At 37.9% G+C, this 15,053-nt stretch overlaps 1 protein-coding gene across 2 annotated transcripts in view; it reads left to right on the forward strand.

Annotated features, from left to right (window-relative positions):
• Positions 1-15,053, forward strand: part of stard13b (StAR related lipid transfer domain containing 13b) — a 97,601-nt gene that overhangs the window by 16,833 nt on the left and 65,715 nt on the right. For both annotated transcript variants that reach the window (XM_065280780.1, XM_065280783.2), the window contains one exon: positions 10,702-10,732. In XM_065280780.1, the coding sequence (XP_065136852.1) occupies positions 10,702-10,732 (31 nt within the window). The remainder of the gene's footprint in view (positions 1-10,701; positions 10,733-15,053) is intronic.

The following is a 15,053-nucleotide window of genomic DNA, read 5'->3' on the forward strand; positions in this document are numbered from 1 at the left end:
CAAAGCTATAGGAAAACTGTGTATTGCAAGAATGCATCTTGTCTGTTATGAATAAGTCAGGGACGCAGTTGTACATTCCCAGGAAACGTTTGAAGTTTGTTTGCACCCGGACAAGGTTTTCTCAAACAGTGATTACAAGGGTCTGTATGTGTCCTGCTGTGTAGGGAGACCTGACAGCTGACCGATTTATGAGTTTAATGCTTGTGTGAAAGATACTAAAGGAATGCTCCACTGTTTAGTCATTTTGCAAAACGCATCTGGCATGCAAAACATGGAACGTTAAGGCCAAAGTATGATTCATTTTTTACTGTACGCCAGGGCACCACCGGATTTTTGAAACCCTGCATACATTGTACGCGTAGGATACGCATGCGCATACAGGAAAATGTACAGTCCCTCCAGAAAAACGCGATTATGGGATCGCATGATTCAACGCATAATCAGCCAATGGGTGCATATTTATCCAGGGGTTGCATCTTTTCAAATACGCCGCACTTTTGCAGCATAAATTGCAAATTTCCGTGCACAAAATATGCAGGGCTTGCATTTCATAACACTCGCATTTTCAAAGCAAAAATCACATATATCTTAGCAGAAAGTTAAAAAAATTTGCATTTACTCCACACAAGCGCAGCCATGTCCCATGTTGCCAGTGACGTGATTATGTGACGTGAACATCATTGAAAATCTGCAAACTTCATCGCATATAAATTGGATAAATATCCTGCATATTCCATTGCATTTTTTAAGAAAACGTGCCGCAAGATCAAGGATTTTTGCCTGGAACAATCACAAAAAACGCATATTCTGGAAGGATTGGAATGTAGCCATGCAGGAGATGCGTTGCAGTTTGTCGCAATGCGCATGTGTCGAACATACAAGTCAAATTAACTATGTTTGTGGGTTTGACTGTGCACATACGTTCGTGTTCACATAAAAAACAGACCGGGCTTTAAACTTTTCAACCATCTTCCCCCTTAGACTCCGATCAAGCATTTGGCTTTGCGCATCGATAGAAATAACAAACAATCTGCAGCTCTTCCTTTACCCCACTTTAACGTTTTTCATTTCAAAGGCATGGACTCTCTTGCATTGTTCCCAAAACACTATCCGATGAGCAGCAGTGGGTTTAAATGAGCACAATATCTGTGGGAATTCTGCCCTTTTCCGTCCGGCTAGAGAACTGGGCCAGATGTGTTTGTTTAATCTCCACAGAGCTGAAGCGGCATTGAGGCGCTTGCTACGCAAACCCTGGGAGGTGATACGGACGTGAGCGTAGTGTGTGTGTGTGCGTGTCTGAGGGCGCTGTAGAGTTTAAGAGGGTAATTGGATTAAAGGAGGTAATAGAAAAGATTTGGCTTTGCGCACTCTGAAAAAATTAAGTCTTGAGTTTTTTTCGGGAAGAAGATTAGCAGGTCAAAATCTCTGGAGCATGTGAGTGCCTTCAACTCTCTGGAATGAACATAGGCCACCCTCTTGTCGATAACAAATCCATAACCTTGGCGTTTCACCAATGTTATCGTAGTTTGCTTTAACCTGGCTCACCTTTCATTGCTGTTATCGTGAAGTCATGAAGGACACATCTGTCCAGATTTGAAGATCTCATAGCGAGCTGTATTGCTTCATTCTGGCACCAATGCTAACTAAATTTTGCTTTTTCATCCCCAATGTGACATCAATAAATGAAAAGTTGTTTTTTATTTACTTGGATTTTGGGAAATTGACAGGCTGGTGACGTATACAACAGCTATTAATATACAAAACTATTCTTAGTTTTATACCCTCATTCTGTTCTCAATATTGTGAGTGAGAGTCTGGAGGTGCTGGAGAGCTGTGGGAAGTTGGATCTTCTCCATCCATCTCCATCACCCTGCATGATCCTCAGTTGGGGCAGAAGAGGGAAGCCAAGCGCCTCTTTAGGACGAAGATAGATTACGAGGCCAAGTGCAACTCAGGAGGCCAGAATTTGTTCTGCTCCAGTAGAGGTTAAGCTTCGGTTTGGGACGTTGGGTGAGGAACGCCCCTGAGAAGTGTAAAAATACAGCTAGGTTGAGAGGTCAATGCTGTGAGCTTTTGCTCTTGCTTTTTCTTCATCCCCAGTACCCTGAATCTTTTCTGTGAGTGTTATCGTGTTAAACCTAAAGGGGTAGTTTACCCCAGAATCATTTTTTACTATTCTTGTTCTTCCAACCTATAGTGTTTTTTGTCTATGGAGCTTTAATAAATAGCTTAAGTGTCTTGTGTGCTATATTTCAAATTTTTAAGCCATGCGATATGTTTGTGTGAGCAAAAATACTGAAACATAGGGGGGTTGATATGATGGAAATGGATGCTACTGTCCGTCAGTTGTATTGAATTTGGAATAATGTAAATCTTATATATACATTACTGCAAAAAAATTCCACTGTTAGTTTTGTGTATGACTTTCTTACTTAGTATTATTGTCTTGTTTTCAGTACAAATAATTAATATAATTTTTTTTATAAAAAAAATTCTCAAATCAAGATGCATTTTCCTGATGGGCAAAATTACTTAAGAAAATAAGTCTAAAATGTAGACAAAAATATGTGCTTGTGCTTAAAAAAGCAAAAAATAAAATAAAAAATAAAAACAAATCTTGAAAACTTAATTAAAGAAAAAAACTTTTGCTTGTTTTTATGCTCAAATTCACTTAAGTTTGATTAATTTTTTTTTTTTAGAAAATGCTTCATCATTTAAGAATTTTTAGATATTTGTATCGAACAGTGTACCTGTAAATAGTACATATGTCCCCCTTAAGAAGGTCTTAATATCATGAAAATCTGATTTAAGTGCCATAATTAGTTCTCAGTGCTTCTATCAACCTAGAAAATGTGAGAAATATCAACCCAGTAACTTAGTCCAGAGGCCTCACCCTGCAGACCGCTCCCACAACAGCAACTGACAGAATAAATTCCCTTGCAGTCGCCCAAGCACCAGACGGCGCAAAGAGGATTGAATGAATAATAACTTAGTTTTGGTAAACCATTCTCTGCAAGCATGTAAAAAAATAGAATTGATATTTGGCTCCCCTTGTGATGTCAGAAGGGGATAATACCGCCCCTTAATCTGCACTATCCTACCATGACACTGCCATTTGGTGCAGAGATCAGCTCATTTGCATTTAAAAGGACACACCCAAAAACGGCAAAACCTACAAAGTGGCAATTTTAACATGCTATAATAAATTATCTATATGATATTTTGAGCTAAAACTTCACATATGTACTCTGGGGACACTTAAAAAGTCCCCTTTAAATGGTGCTGCCCCATTACAGCCTCGGTCCAATGTATAAAATCTGATTCTGTATACACATATATACAGACAGATTTAAATATCTTATGCCCACGCATGAGATACCCAAACATTTACTCACGTACGCATAGCATGAATGTAATGGTGATGTATGGATCTTTCACTACCCATTAACATGAGAGGCACTCTGGCAATGAGCCCAGAAGCTGAAGTGACTTCAATGCAGGTTTTAACATATACAGAACGTTCAGAAGCATGAGGTGCTTGTACAACTTACAGTAAGAGCTTACTGTAAAAGCAAAGTCATTCTGGGATAGATCCTACATTATCCTTCCTTATAAGTCATCTTGTAATTCCTCTTAGAGAAATTTCAGTACTCGTTGTTTTGTTTCCTGCCCCAAATTGGTTTTACAGAAATCTGGCACGTGCTCATGCCAAAGGTGGTCTTTATGAAGCCGCAATAGCTTTTGTTTTGGTATGTATGCACAGGTCCCGGTTATTAAACACACAAGCTACATCAGATAAGTGTTGCCTGCAGCGTGAGCCATGACAGTGAAATATTCCTCTCTTTCTCCTAACTGCACGTTTCACCAAAGCCGTTTCTGTCACAACACGACCGAGACCTTGCGTCATGCTCGCTGCAGTTCTTTGACGTCCGCTGTAAGCGTCCACCTGTGTACCGCCAACGCATGCAAGATGGATGATCCACGGCGAGTTGGCCCAAACAACAGACATGAGCGAAAAGGAAGCTGAAGTCTGATGGATAATGCAGAAACGAGATTGAACACATCCCAGTGGGTTGAGAGAAGTTAAAGGGGAGCTAAATATAGAAAAATTGTCCTGCTGCAGGGGGTTTCGTGGAATGTAAGATGGATGAGGCTTTGCTCTCGGGACCACATCTGGCCTGCTTGAGCCCTCCGGGGTCACTTTGAAGTGCGTGCCGAGGGGCTTTTTGTCTGTATTACTGTGTATATTTTTCTTTCTTTTTATCTGCGTCTTTTGTTTTATATTCTCAGTCATTTTACACCCTGAGAATTTTTTATTTTCTCTTTTTTCATTTTTGGCATTGGTGGGCATTGCTTCTCCTTGCTTTCTCATGTGCCCAAAAGCGATATCTTTGATATTGACTTTGTCTTTTTTTCCTGATGTTTCTGATCTTTGATTAACAATCTAGTTGTGCATGCAAAAAATAACTTTCTAAGGGGCCAATCACACCAAATGCGTTTTAAATGCTTGGAAACGCAAGGCGTTTTAAAGTTTTTGGTCACTTTAAAAAAAAGCAGTGCGGCACAGCTTTTTGTATTGCTAGGCAAACACTAAGTCAGCTGTCTTGTCAATCAAATATTGAAGCATGAGAGCTATTTTGCTGTTAACTGTCATATTAGCAGAAACTTTAAAAAGAAGATGCTATCTCTGACCTTGATCGAGGGTGAGGATATTGAGTGACTGCAGTCCGGTTGTTCCAAATAACTGTAAACCCCCATCACCAAAACGTAAGGCCCACCCACCTCTCCCCGTATTCGGTTGGACAATGGAAAGGCGCAAATGATTTTTCGCTCTCAGTGCTTCTTCAAAAACGGGTGCTGCAGCAGGCGGCAAAAAACGCAAGGAGTTCGGCTTGCTAAAACAGCGCGCATAACGCTCACTGGCCAAAGAAAATCATTCAAAAAAGGTACCTGCAACTGCCATTAACGTGCTTGGTGCGATCAGCCCCTTAGTATTTTGTCTTGTTTTAAGTACCAAAAAATTATCTAAAGTACCTTTAAATATCTAAGTCAAGAAGCATTTTCTTAATGAGCAAAACGACCCAAGAAAATAAGTCTAGTTTTTATCCATGTGTCTGAAATCACACTGTGACAGTACCTACTACACAGAGCTGGGTAGATTACTTATGAATTGTAATCAATTACTGATTACAAATAACATGACAAAATTTGTAGTCAGTAACATAATCTCTTAGATTACACATCATTGGTAACCTAATCTGACTATTTTTGAATTACATTTAGATTACTTTTGACCAATCTTATTTGATTTTAAATATATAAAGAGGAAAAAAAATTATTTTTCACCAACAAGAGCCTTAAAAAATTATTTTTTTAAAGTGCAATGTACGGACAGTTAATACTTCACAATACTAAAGGGGATCGCACACCAGCTGCGCCGCTCAGCGCTGCGCAGTGCAGTGCAGCGCCGTTCTAAAAAAATCGAACACATTGTTTTCTATGAGTATACGCACACCGGCGCCGCCCAGCTGTGACTCAGGAAGTTGCTCAAATCCCTGTCGCGCCACACAGCACCACTCACATAGTTTAACATTAAATAACATCATATTTGTCCCAAATCATTAACGATTAACATTGGCTGCTAACGTAAATTTTGCATTTTGAAGAAGACGCTATCTGACGAAGCTCGCGCTATTTAATGTGCACTTCCGGTTTACAATACCTCCGAGTTGTCCTAGACGTGACTCGACGTGGCGCGGTGCGACGCTGAGCTGCGCGGCTGGTGTGCGATCCCCTTATTAATTTAATTTAACATTAATTTATCATGAAATTCTGTGTAATTAAACCTAAACAAAATAAGGCTAACCAACAGCACTACTTTGTATAACTTTATATGTTTTGTTTAATTAAAATGTAAAATTTTAGAACAGTATTTTGTCATAAATTTTCTTTGGGGGGCCGCGAAGGAATGTACCGTACACAAGGGGGGGGCGCACGCGGGGAAGCACTGTTTTACACATATTTACTTCATTTTAAGTAAATAAAAACAAAAACAGAAACATTGCAAAAACCATATTGAATTTCATGAAATTTACTGGAACAACACTGCTAGGTCTAAAAATTCAGTGTTTTTAAAACCACGAGTCTTGTCGTTGCTTCTCTCCTGTGCCATTCCACACCCCTCCCCATATCCCCCGAAAAAACTTTAATACAAACTTTTATAAGAGGCATGTTAATTTATTATAAATAATGTAAATAATTGGAGATTTACTAAATTGTGAACATCTTACTGGCATAGCGTGAATAATATGCACTGCAAAAAATTATTTTCAAGAAAAAAATCTTAGTATTTTTGTCTTGTTTTCAGTAAAAATATAAAAAAATTCTTAAATTAAGATAATTTTTCTTGATGAGCAATAGAACCCAAGAAAATAAATCTAGTTTTTAGACCAAAAATGTCAAATTTAAGTGATTTTGTGCATAAAACAAGCCAAAAAAATCTTCCAATGGGGTAAGAAAAAATCTTTTTTTTTTTCTTAAACACTCAATTCAAGATTGTTTTAAGCACAATTCGCTTAATGTTTTGTCTATAAACTAGACTTATTTTCCTAGGTCATTTTGCTCATTAAGAAAATACATCTTGATTAAAGAATTTTTAGATATTTTTACTGAAAACAAGACAAAAATATTAAGTAAGAAAGGCATTTTTGCAGTGTGTAATCATGTAATCGGTAAAAAAGTAACAGTAGTCTGATTACGATACGAGTATTTAAAATGTAGTTTAATCTAATTACAAGTACTTGATTTTTGGAATCTGATTACATAATCCAGATTACATGTAATCTGTTACTACCCAGCTCTGCTACTACAGTAGATGAAGTACCTACTCATCGACCGGTAAAGCAGTACGATCTATACAGTATTGATACATCACTTGATGTCCGCGATTTCCGACGCAACGCATGTCTCAATTTTTCTTTTCGGCTTATATTACCTGGCTCTTTCAATGTTCAAACGCTCTTGCAACTTTCAACTTTTCATGGTCGTATAAATTTGCAATGCATAAAAAGTCAAACTGTTTATACTTTTTTCTTATTTATTATCCTGTACATCACATTCCAGGAGTAAAATGTGATGGGAACACTGCTGTGAACACTTTTGATTCAATGAACTTATGATTTGCTTTCACATGGATGTATGTAATATCAAACATGTGAATCTCTCCTACGGTGAATATTACAGTAGACGATAGTTGTGCATGCCAAACAAAACCGATAAAAATGAATTGTAGGGGAATTGCAGACATACAGAAATATTTCAGGAGCTGTGTTATTCGGCACCTTCCAAAATCTCCAGCTTGTAATTCAGTGAGATCCTAAGGGATTAAACAAACTTAAACAATGTTCTTCTGGAAATCATCTGTTTTCCTTTTGCTACGTCCAATGCGACGTTTACATCAGGCGGTTACTTTTCCTGACTTTCCCATCAGGTGCTGTTATTTTACATCTTCCCATCTATCCTTCTGTTCTGAATTATAAAAATGTTTTTGTACCTCTGTCAACCTTCATCATTCAACCGAGGGATTCCTGCAGTACAGTTCCAAGAAAATGACACGTATCCCAGGAAAGCAATCATTAGTATAAAGAGCACATCTGTCAAAACATCTCCATGCTTCTTACATTGTTCCTTATACCTGTAGCTGCATCTCGGTCTGTTTTCTTTTGCTTACCAGTGTATTGTCTTGTTGTGTTTATTTTATCTGATATTGATTTTCATGTTGGGGGCATGTTGTCATATTGATGGACAGGTGTGTGTGTATCTTTACAACTAGATCTGTTTTTGTGTGGCAGGCTCTTCCTAAAGCCAGTCATCATTCATTGGCCTTTAATTACATGTCATGTAACTGTCATTCGTGTCAGTGACAATTACCATTTTGAAACGCAGCGGGGCTTCACACGTGCACTCTTACACGCACTGACTCTTTCTCTCTAGGATTCTCATTAATCCTCTGCAATGTTCCTGTAAGTAGCCCAGTAGTCTTGTCAGAAATAACATGTAATATACATTCCTTCAAACAGTGTCGCTATTTAGGCTGCTTCATGAGGGTAAAGTTTGCAGTTCTACCTGCTTTTGAACATCAGAACTCTTTGAGGTGCATGTTAAAAATTCAACCCCTCGTTGCAAAATCTCACATACTTTAAGCAACTATGAGTGACATCATCCATGTTTTCTCCACTTTCCGCTGTGATTTTTAGACCAAGGCCAAGGTCAGGTGTGGGAATCGTATTACTGGTGTTTCATTTGTGTTTTCCTGGTTGCGCTAATATTACAGTTTTATGGTGGTCTTGGCGGTCATCTATAACTTTGGGTTTGTGTTGTTTTTAGATTTGTGTTTTATTGTTAGCTTATATTATTAAGTTCACAGTTTAGTAAGATCTTAGAGAGCGGTATGGATTTAATTGCATGGACTTTTAAAATAGAAGTGCTACGTGATGCCTTTCAAGAACCATTTTTGTGTATGGCTACTACAAAATAATAATAATTATAATATTTTGACCATTGTTACCATCTTAAATATTAATTTAATATTTATATAATTATATTATCATTATCATATCAAATCATTTTAATATTAATGATCTATCTAAAAAAAGAAAATGGTAAAAATGGTCCCTTGCTGTCAATGGGCCAAAAAGTACATATAAGTTCCACAAATGTATATATTAGTACCAAATGTATACATATCTGTACCCTCTGGTGCATATTACCGTAGGACCTTTTATTAAAGGGTACTGCCCCAGTGACCTTGGGACCACTTTGGACATTTTAACCTGACATTGTATATCAGGGGTTTTCAAACTTTTTTGTCAGCCGAACCCCCTTGTCCTAAATTATTTACTTGAAGTACCCCATGAGATTTTGAGTAATTTTTTTTTTTTTTGGGCACAAAACAATTAATTTTCTTTTTATCAGTAGTATTTTACATAGTTATTTCATTTTGTTTTATTGGTACATAAAATGTATTTGTTTTGCATGAGTTCTTAGTTTTCTAAAATATTGTAGTGTTGTGTTATGGTCAGAGGACATGCAAATGAACCAAATAAATCCTTTTGTCAGTAAGTGTTTTATTTGGATTTTATGATACTTTTTTACCTGTTTGATACATTTTTTTCACCCCTGCAATGCCCCTGGTTCGTGAACCCCAGTTTGGGAAACCTTGCCAATGTAAAAAAAATACCAAAAGTTATAACAACTTGGTTTTGCAATTCGATTTAACCTACTATTTTAAATTTTGACATGTGATAAGTTGCCATAACTTATAAAAACAAGTTGAAATTGTTTAACTTAAAGGCGGGGTGCTTGAGCTCTGAAAGCCAATGTTGACATTTGAAATCACCTAAATAAACATGCCCCTAGCCCAATATAATCTGGACCTTCATTTGATAAACCCGCCCCACACATACGCAACCCAGACAACGCTGACGGCTAGTAGTAGACATGCCCCTTACTGCTGATTGGCTACAAGTGTGTTTCGGTCATAGACTGTAAAAAAAAAATGGACGACGCAACGTTGCCTCCCTCCATTGTAGTGAATTGAAGCCAAAAACGTCTGACTATGGTCATCGCCATGTTACGTAAAAACGTCAGTTTGGAGCCAAGGCATGCGCAGAAGGAATCGTCCGTGGAGCCAGGGCGGGGCCGCGGTATCAAACTTCCGCCTAAATGCTCGTGCGTCCAAGTCAACCACACCAATCTTAACGACACGCCCCGTTTCAATAACATCAAATTACTAGCTAAAATGAAACTTATCACAAAAATGAACACTTGAACATATATCAGTGTGATAACAACTACTTGAAAGGACCAAAACCATCTGTCGGAAACTTTAATTGGAAGTGTAAATATTTTTTTATTTAGAGCGAAGTCCCATTCATTTGAATGGAGAGGGTGGGGTTATGACTTGTACTGCAGCCAGCCACCAGGGGGCGATCAAAGAGCCAGAGGCTTCACTTTTCAAGACTTATGAGGCACACCCGGTTTCGGTACTCGGCCCGACTTCCTTTTCCAAAGTGTTTTTCAGAAATCATTCACCCCGCCTTTAATTTGTTAAGTTAAAGTAACATAAAAATATGTTGAGTTGACAAAAATACTGAATTTTTTTTTACAGTGATGTGTACACGATCAGATGGGCCACCCCAAACATTTGTTATCACTTAAATTGTCTTGTATTGTCGTGAACGTATTACAGAAACTTTTGTTTCTGCTACCAAGGCCAAAAATGAATTGCTGCACCTCAGGGTGATATGTAATATATAATATTCCCTAAATAGATGCATAATAGTGTATTCAATGACAAGTCCCAGGTGAATGATATCTGAGCACATCAGCGGTATGGTGAAACTGGAAACAGGTCCGATTGAGTTATGGCCTTACCATAAACAAATAGCACTTTCTCTCTTGGCTGGCCAAGATAACTGTAAATCATGTTGACCCAGGTCAACGTACCCTTCAGCGGATATGTGGGAGAAATTTCAGTGGTCAGGTGTTAATGTTTTCTCATGAGAGAGGAACAATATTTTTCTCCATTGTTTTTATGTTTGGCTCCTGGTCATGACAGCTTCTTATACCTGATACTGTTATTTTTAAGCTGTTATGAAAATATTAACTTAAACTTAATGCTTGTGTTTGTTTTCTTTTTAGATGTCCATCAAGAAGAGGTCTGGAGGGGCAGGTGAGCACTCATTTTTATATTTAACTGCTTTGGCAATAAATGTTTTAATGATCTCGTTGAATTTATCAAGCAGGGTAGATGAGTTTGTTTGGTTGCTCTTGGTGGTGCTTAAAAAAGTCTTTCTGTATTTAACTTTTATTAGTTATTGGTCATATAAATATATTCTGCGAGTTGTATTTGTGTTGTTTTGGATACAAGATATGTAACACTTCTCTCTCAAATGAACTTGAACAGATTAAGATATCACACATCTATTATGATCAGCTGAGAGATGTTCACTATTAATTGAGACTTGTTGTTGAACAATGAAATGCTTTTAAACAGAGACTGGATTTCTCCCCAGTACAATAATTGTGACTAAAGCATCGTGAAAAGGACAGACATTCTTAATAATAACGCACAAAAGTATTACTTTTGAATAAGATAAGCTGTTATCTTTTTTAATTCAGTTCAGCCTGAAATTTATTTCTTTAGCGCTTTTCACAAGTTTGCATTGTTGCAATACAGCTTTAAAGGGACACTCCAATTTTTTTGAAAATATGCCAATTTTTCAGCTCCCTAGAGTTAAACATTTGATTTTTACCTTTTTGGAATCCATTCAGCCGATCTGCGGGTCTGGCGGTACCACTTTTAGCATAGCTTAGCACAATCCATTGAATCTGATTAGACCATTAGCATCGCGCTAAAAATAACCAAAGAGTTTCAATATTCTTCCTATTTAAAACTGGAGGCGCAATGATATTACGCAGCAGCTGAAAATAGTCACCTTAGTAACTTTCAATAGCAGGGGATTATTTTCGGGGGAAATGCATAATATCATTGCACCTCCTGCAGTCATGTTACGGCAGCAAAGTCCTTGATTATTACGCCAGAATGAGAGTATAGTTCCTAGCCATATCTATATTTTCTGTCAGTCTTAGTACACGATATAACTACAGAAGAGTCAAGTTTAAATAGGAAAAATATCGAAAATCTTTGGGGGGTTTTTTTGCGCGATGCTAATGGTCTAATCAGATTCAATGGATTATGCTAAGCTATGCTAAAAGTAGTAGCACCAGACCTGGATATCAGCTGAAGGGATTTCAAAACAGTAAAAATCTAATGTTTAACTCTAGGGGAGCTGAAAATTTCGTTTATATTCAAAAAAAGTGGAGCGTCCCTGTAAGGCCAAAGTATGGTCCATTTTTTGACGTGTACGCAAGAGTCCGCGTATAGTGCGCGTGACAAATTTTCATCATCAGAAGTGCATGTGTACTGTACACTTACCATCCGATTTTTGAAATCCAGTGTGCATTGTACTTGTAGGTCACACATGCTCGTAAAGGATAATGTAGCATGTAGCCCAAGAGATGTGTTGCATTTTGTCACATTGCGCATGCCTCGAACGTCTGCGTACACGTACAAGTCAAATAAACTATGCTTTGCAAGGCTGTATGTTCGACCGTGTGCTTACGTTCACTTGCACCTAAAAAACAGACTATACTACGGGCTTTACGGTAAATACATGTTAGTGCAGACAGTAGAGACATCAATACAGTCTCCTGAAGATGCGTATAAATAGCACAAAGTGTAAAACTCGTGCAATACATATGCCAAATTCCACTTTGGCGTGCATATGATACGCCAGTCCTTCCCATTCACTTAAACGGTGCATCTTTTTTTGTCGTTTTATTTATTGGTTTCTCAATTTTTTTGCTATTTTTTACCATTTTCGCTTGGGTTTAGGGTTAGATTTTAGATTTGCTTAATGAGGTTATTTAATATACAGGTTTCTCCATGTTTTTGTCCATATTTAAGCCATGGTCGCTTGGAGTTGGGGTTAGAGTTGGGGTTTGGGTTAGGATGTCATTTTTATATAACAAAAAGTTGTTCTAACCCTAAACCCAAGCGAAAATGGTAAAAAATAGCAAAAAAATAGAGAAACCAATAAATAAAACGACAAAAAAAGATACACCGTTTAAGTGAATGGGAAGGACTGGCGTATCATATGCACGCCAAAGTGGAATTTTGCATATGTATTGCACGAGTTTTACACTTCGTGCTATTTATACGCATCTTCAGGAGACTGGGCTGGAGATATTAGGAAAAAATTACAGAAATACATAGATCATTGAATGATATTATATTTGATTCATTCTGGAAAAATTTTTGCAGTGTGTTTTTTTGCAAGATGCATTTATTAAGGTACCTTTTTTAAGAGCTAGTAAGGAAAATAAATGATTGATAAGCTGTAAAAATACCATTAGTTTGCAAACCAGGAATGATTTAGGTGAGAAAATGAACAAGGACGATCCTGTCGGCAGTTTGCTGGGTGCAATTCATTGCTGACTGTCTCAGCATGTGACAGACATTGACAGGTGGTTTGGCGTTCCTTTGGGTGTCTGGAGAATGTGGGGGTTCATAGACCCTTGTTTATAGCCCTATTTCAGTGTCCTGGACCCAGTTAAAATAAGGGGGGCAGACCGGAGCATTGTTACTGTTATGCTGAGGGGAAATATTTGGCTTGGCTTGATGTGGCCAGGGGGCAGCTGGAATGTATTGAGGCAGTGTTGTGGGAGCTCAAGTTGCTCTCTCGCATGAAGTTGGGCTTTAGGGGTGTTGGGGGCAGACAGCACAGATTAATATCATGGCTTGTAGCGCTTCAGCACGACCAGCTTGCTCTCCCTCTGTGCTTTCTTGCCTTTGTTCAATACCTATATCGCTAGTGAGTGTATTTGTCGAATAATGCTGTACTTATAATACTTAGGTTTTAGATGTCATTTTTTATTTTAGCCAGGTGTGATAGTAGTCATATTGCACATGAACCTACCTGACCTTTATGGAATTGGCAAATTTTGTCCATGACTATATTCACAACATACTGCAGCACAACCTTGATACATTACTGTTTCATGACTGCATTTACACAGATTGACACAAAGTATTGTTTTTTTGTCTTTCCTATACAAGGACCTTTAATTCAAGTCATAATTTCTAAAATCGAAATCTTTCCAAGTGTTCTGTACGGTACATGTACAGTACACCCCTAGTTGGCGATTACATTTACATTTATGCATTTTTGGCAGATGCTTTTATCCAAAGCAACTCGCAGTTGCTTAAAAGTAGTCTGTCTTTCTGTCTTGCAAATTACAGTCTCCTTAATTCATTCCAACAACTAACCATGTGTCTTCAATTGGACAGCCATGCTAATAGGAATGACAATGATGACGCTATAAAAGAAAACGTAAAGTTAAGGGCACATGTGGTGTAGTATTTCCCCTCTCGTGTTTTACTGCAGGGACTGTATGATGTCACCCTACTGCAGGGCCAGATGGCCCCGGGCCCCGTAATACACCATACACACCTCATTAGAGTAACAGACTGCCCCCAGATAGACTCTCTTCCAGACCGGGGTGCATTTAATGATCAGGTCTAAAATTAAAACATGTTATTTCTTTAAAATGGAGTTTCTATTTCTTTTCAATGGAGTACATGGAGTTGTTTTAAGTTGTGTGTTATGACACAGATTAAGCTTAAAGTTTACAACATTCCTATCCGTGACCATTTTATAAAGAAAATACATTAACCTGTCCCAGTTTGGTCTTTGGTCTAATCAAAGCAGAATATTTGCTCTGTATTTCCTCTTGGAGATGGTGACCACATATTTTAAGAAAATAATTTTAAAGAAACATTTTTAATAAATAAGGACTCCACTTTTTTGAAAATATGCTAATTTTCCAGCTCCCTTAGAGTTAAACATTTGATTTTTACCATTTTGGATTCCATTCAGCTGATCTCCGGCCAGGAACTATACTCTAATTCTGGTGTAATAATCAAGGACTTTGCTGCTGTCACATGGCTGCAGCCCTTGGTTACTTTCAATAGCAGGGGACTATTTTCAGGTGTTGCGTAATATCACTACGCCTGCTGCAGTCATGTTACGGCAGCAAAGTCCTTGATTATTACGTCAGAATGAGAGTATAGCTCCTAGCCATATCGGCCTAGAAAATCACAACTTTTAATTTTCCGTCGTTCTAAGTACACGATGTAACTTCAGAAGAGTCAAGTTTTAAATCGGAAAAATATTGAAACTCTGGTTATTTTTTAGCGCAATGCTAATGGCCTAATCAGATTCAATGGATTATGCTAGCTATGCTAAAAGTGCTAGCGCCAGACCCGGAGATCAGCTGAATGGAATAAAAATCAAATGTTTACATCTAGGGGAGCTGGAAAATTAGCATATTTTCAAAAAAGTGGAGTGTCCCTTTAATAGGGATTTTAGCATCTCTGGCTTCAGATAACTTCAAGTCGTATGGACTACACTGTCAGAAAAAATCCCAAG

Source organism: Paramisgurnus dabryanus, chromosome 8 (genome assembly GCF_030506205.2).
Source record: "Paramisgurnus dabryanus chromosome 8, PD_genome_1.1, whole genome shotgun sequence".
Taxonomy (NCBI): domain Eukaryota; kingdom Metazoa; phylum Chordata; class Actinopteri; order Cypriniformes; family Cobitidae; genus Paramisgurnus; species Paramisgurnus dabryanus.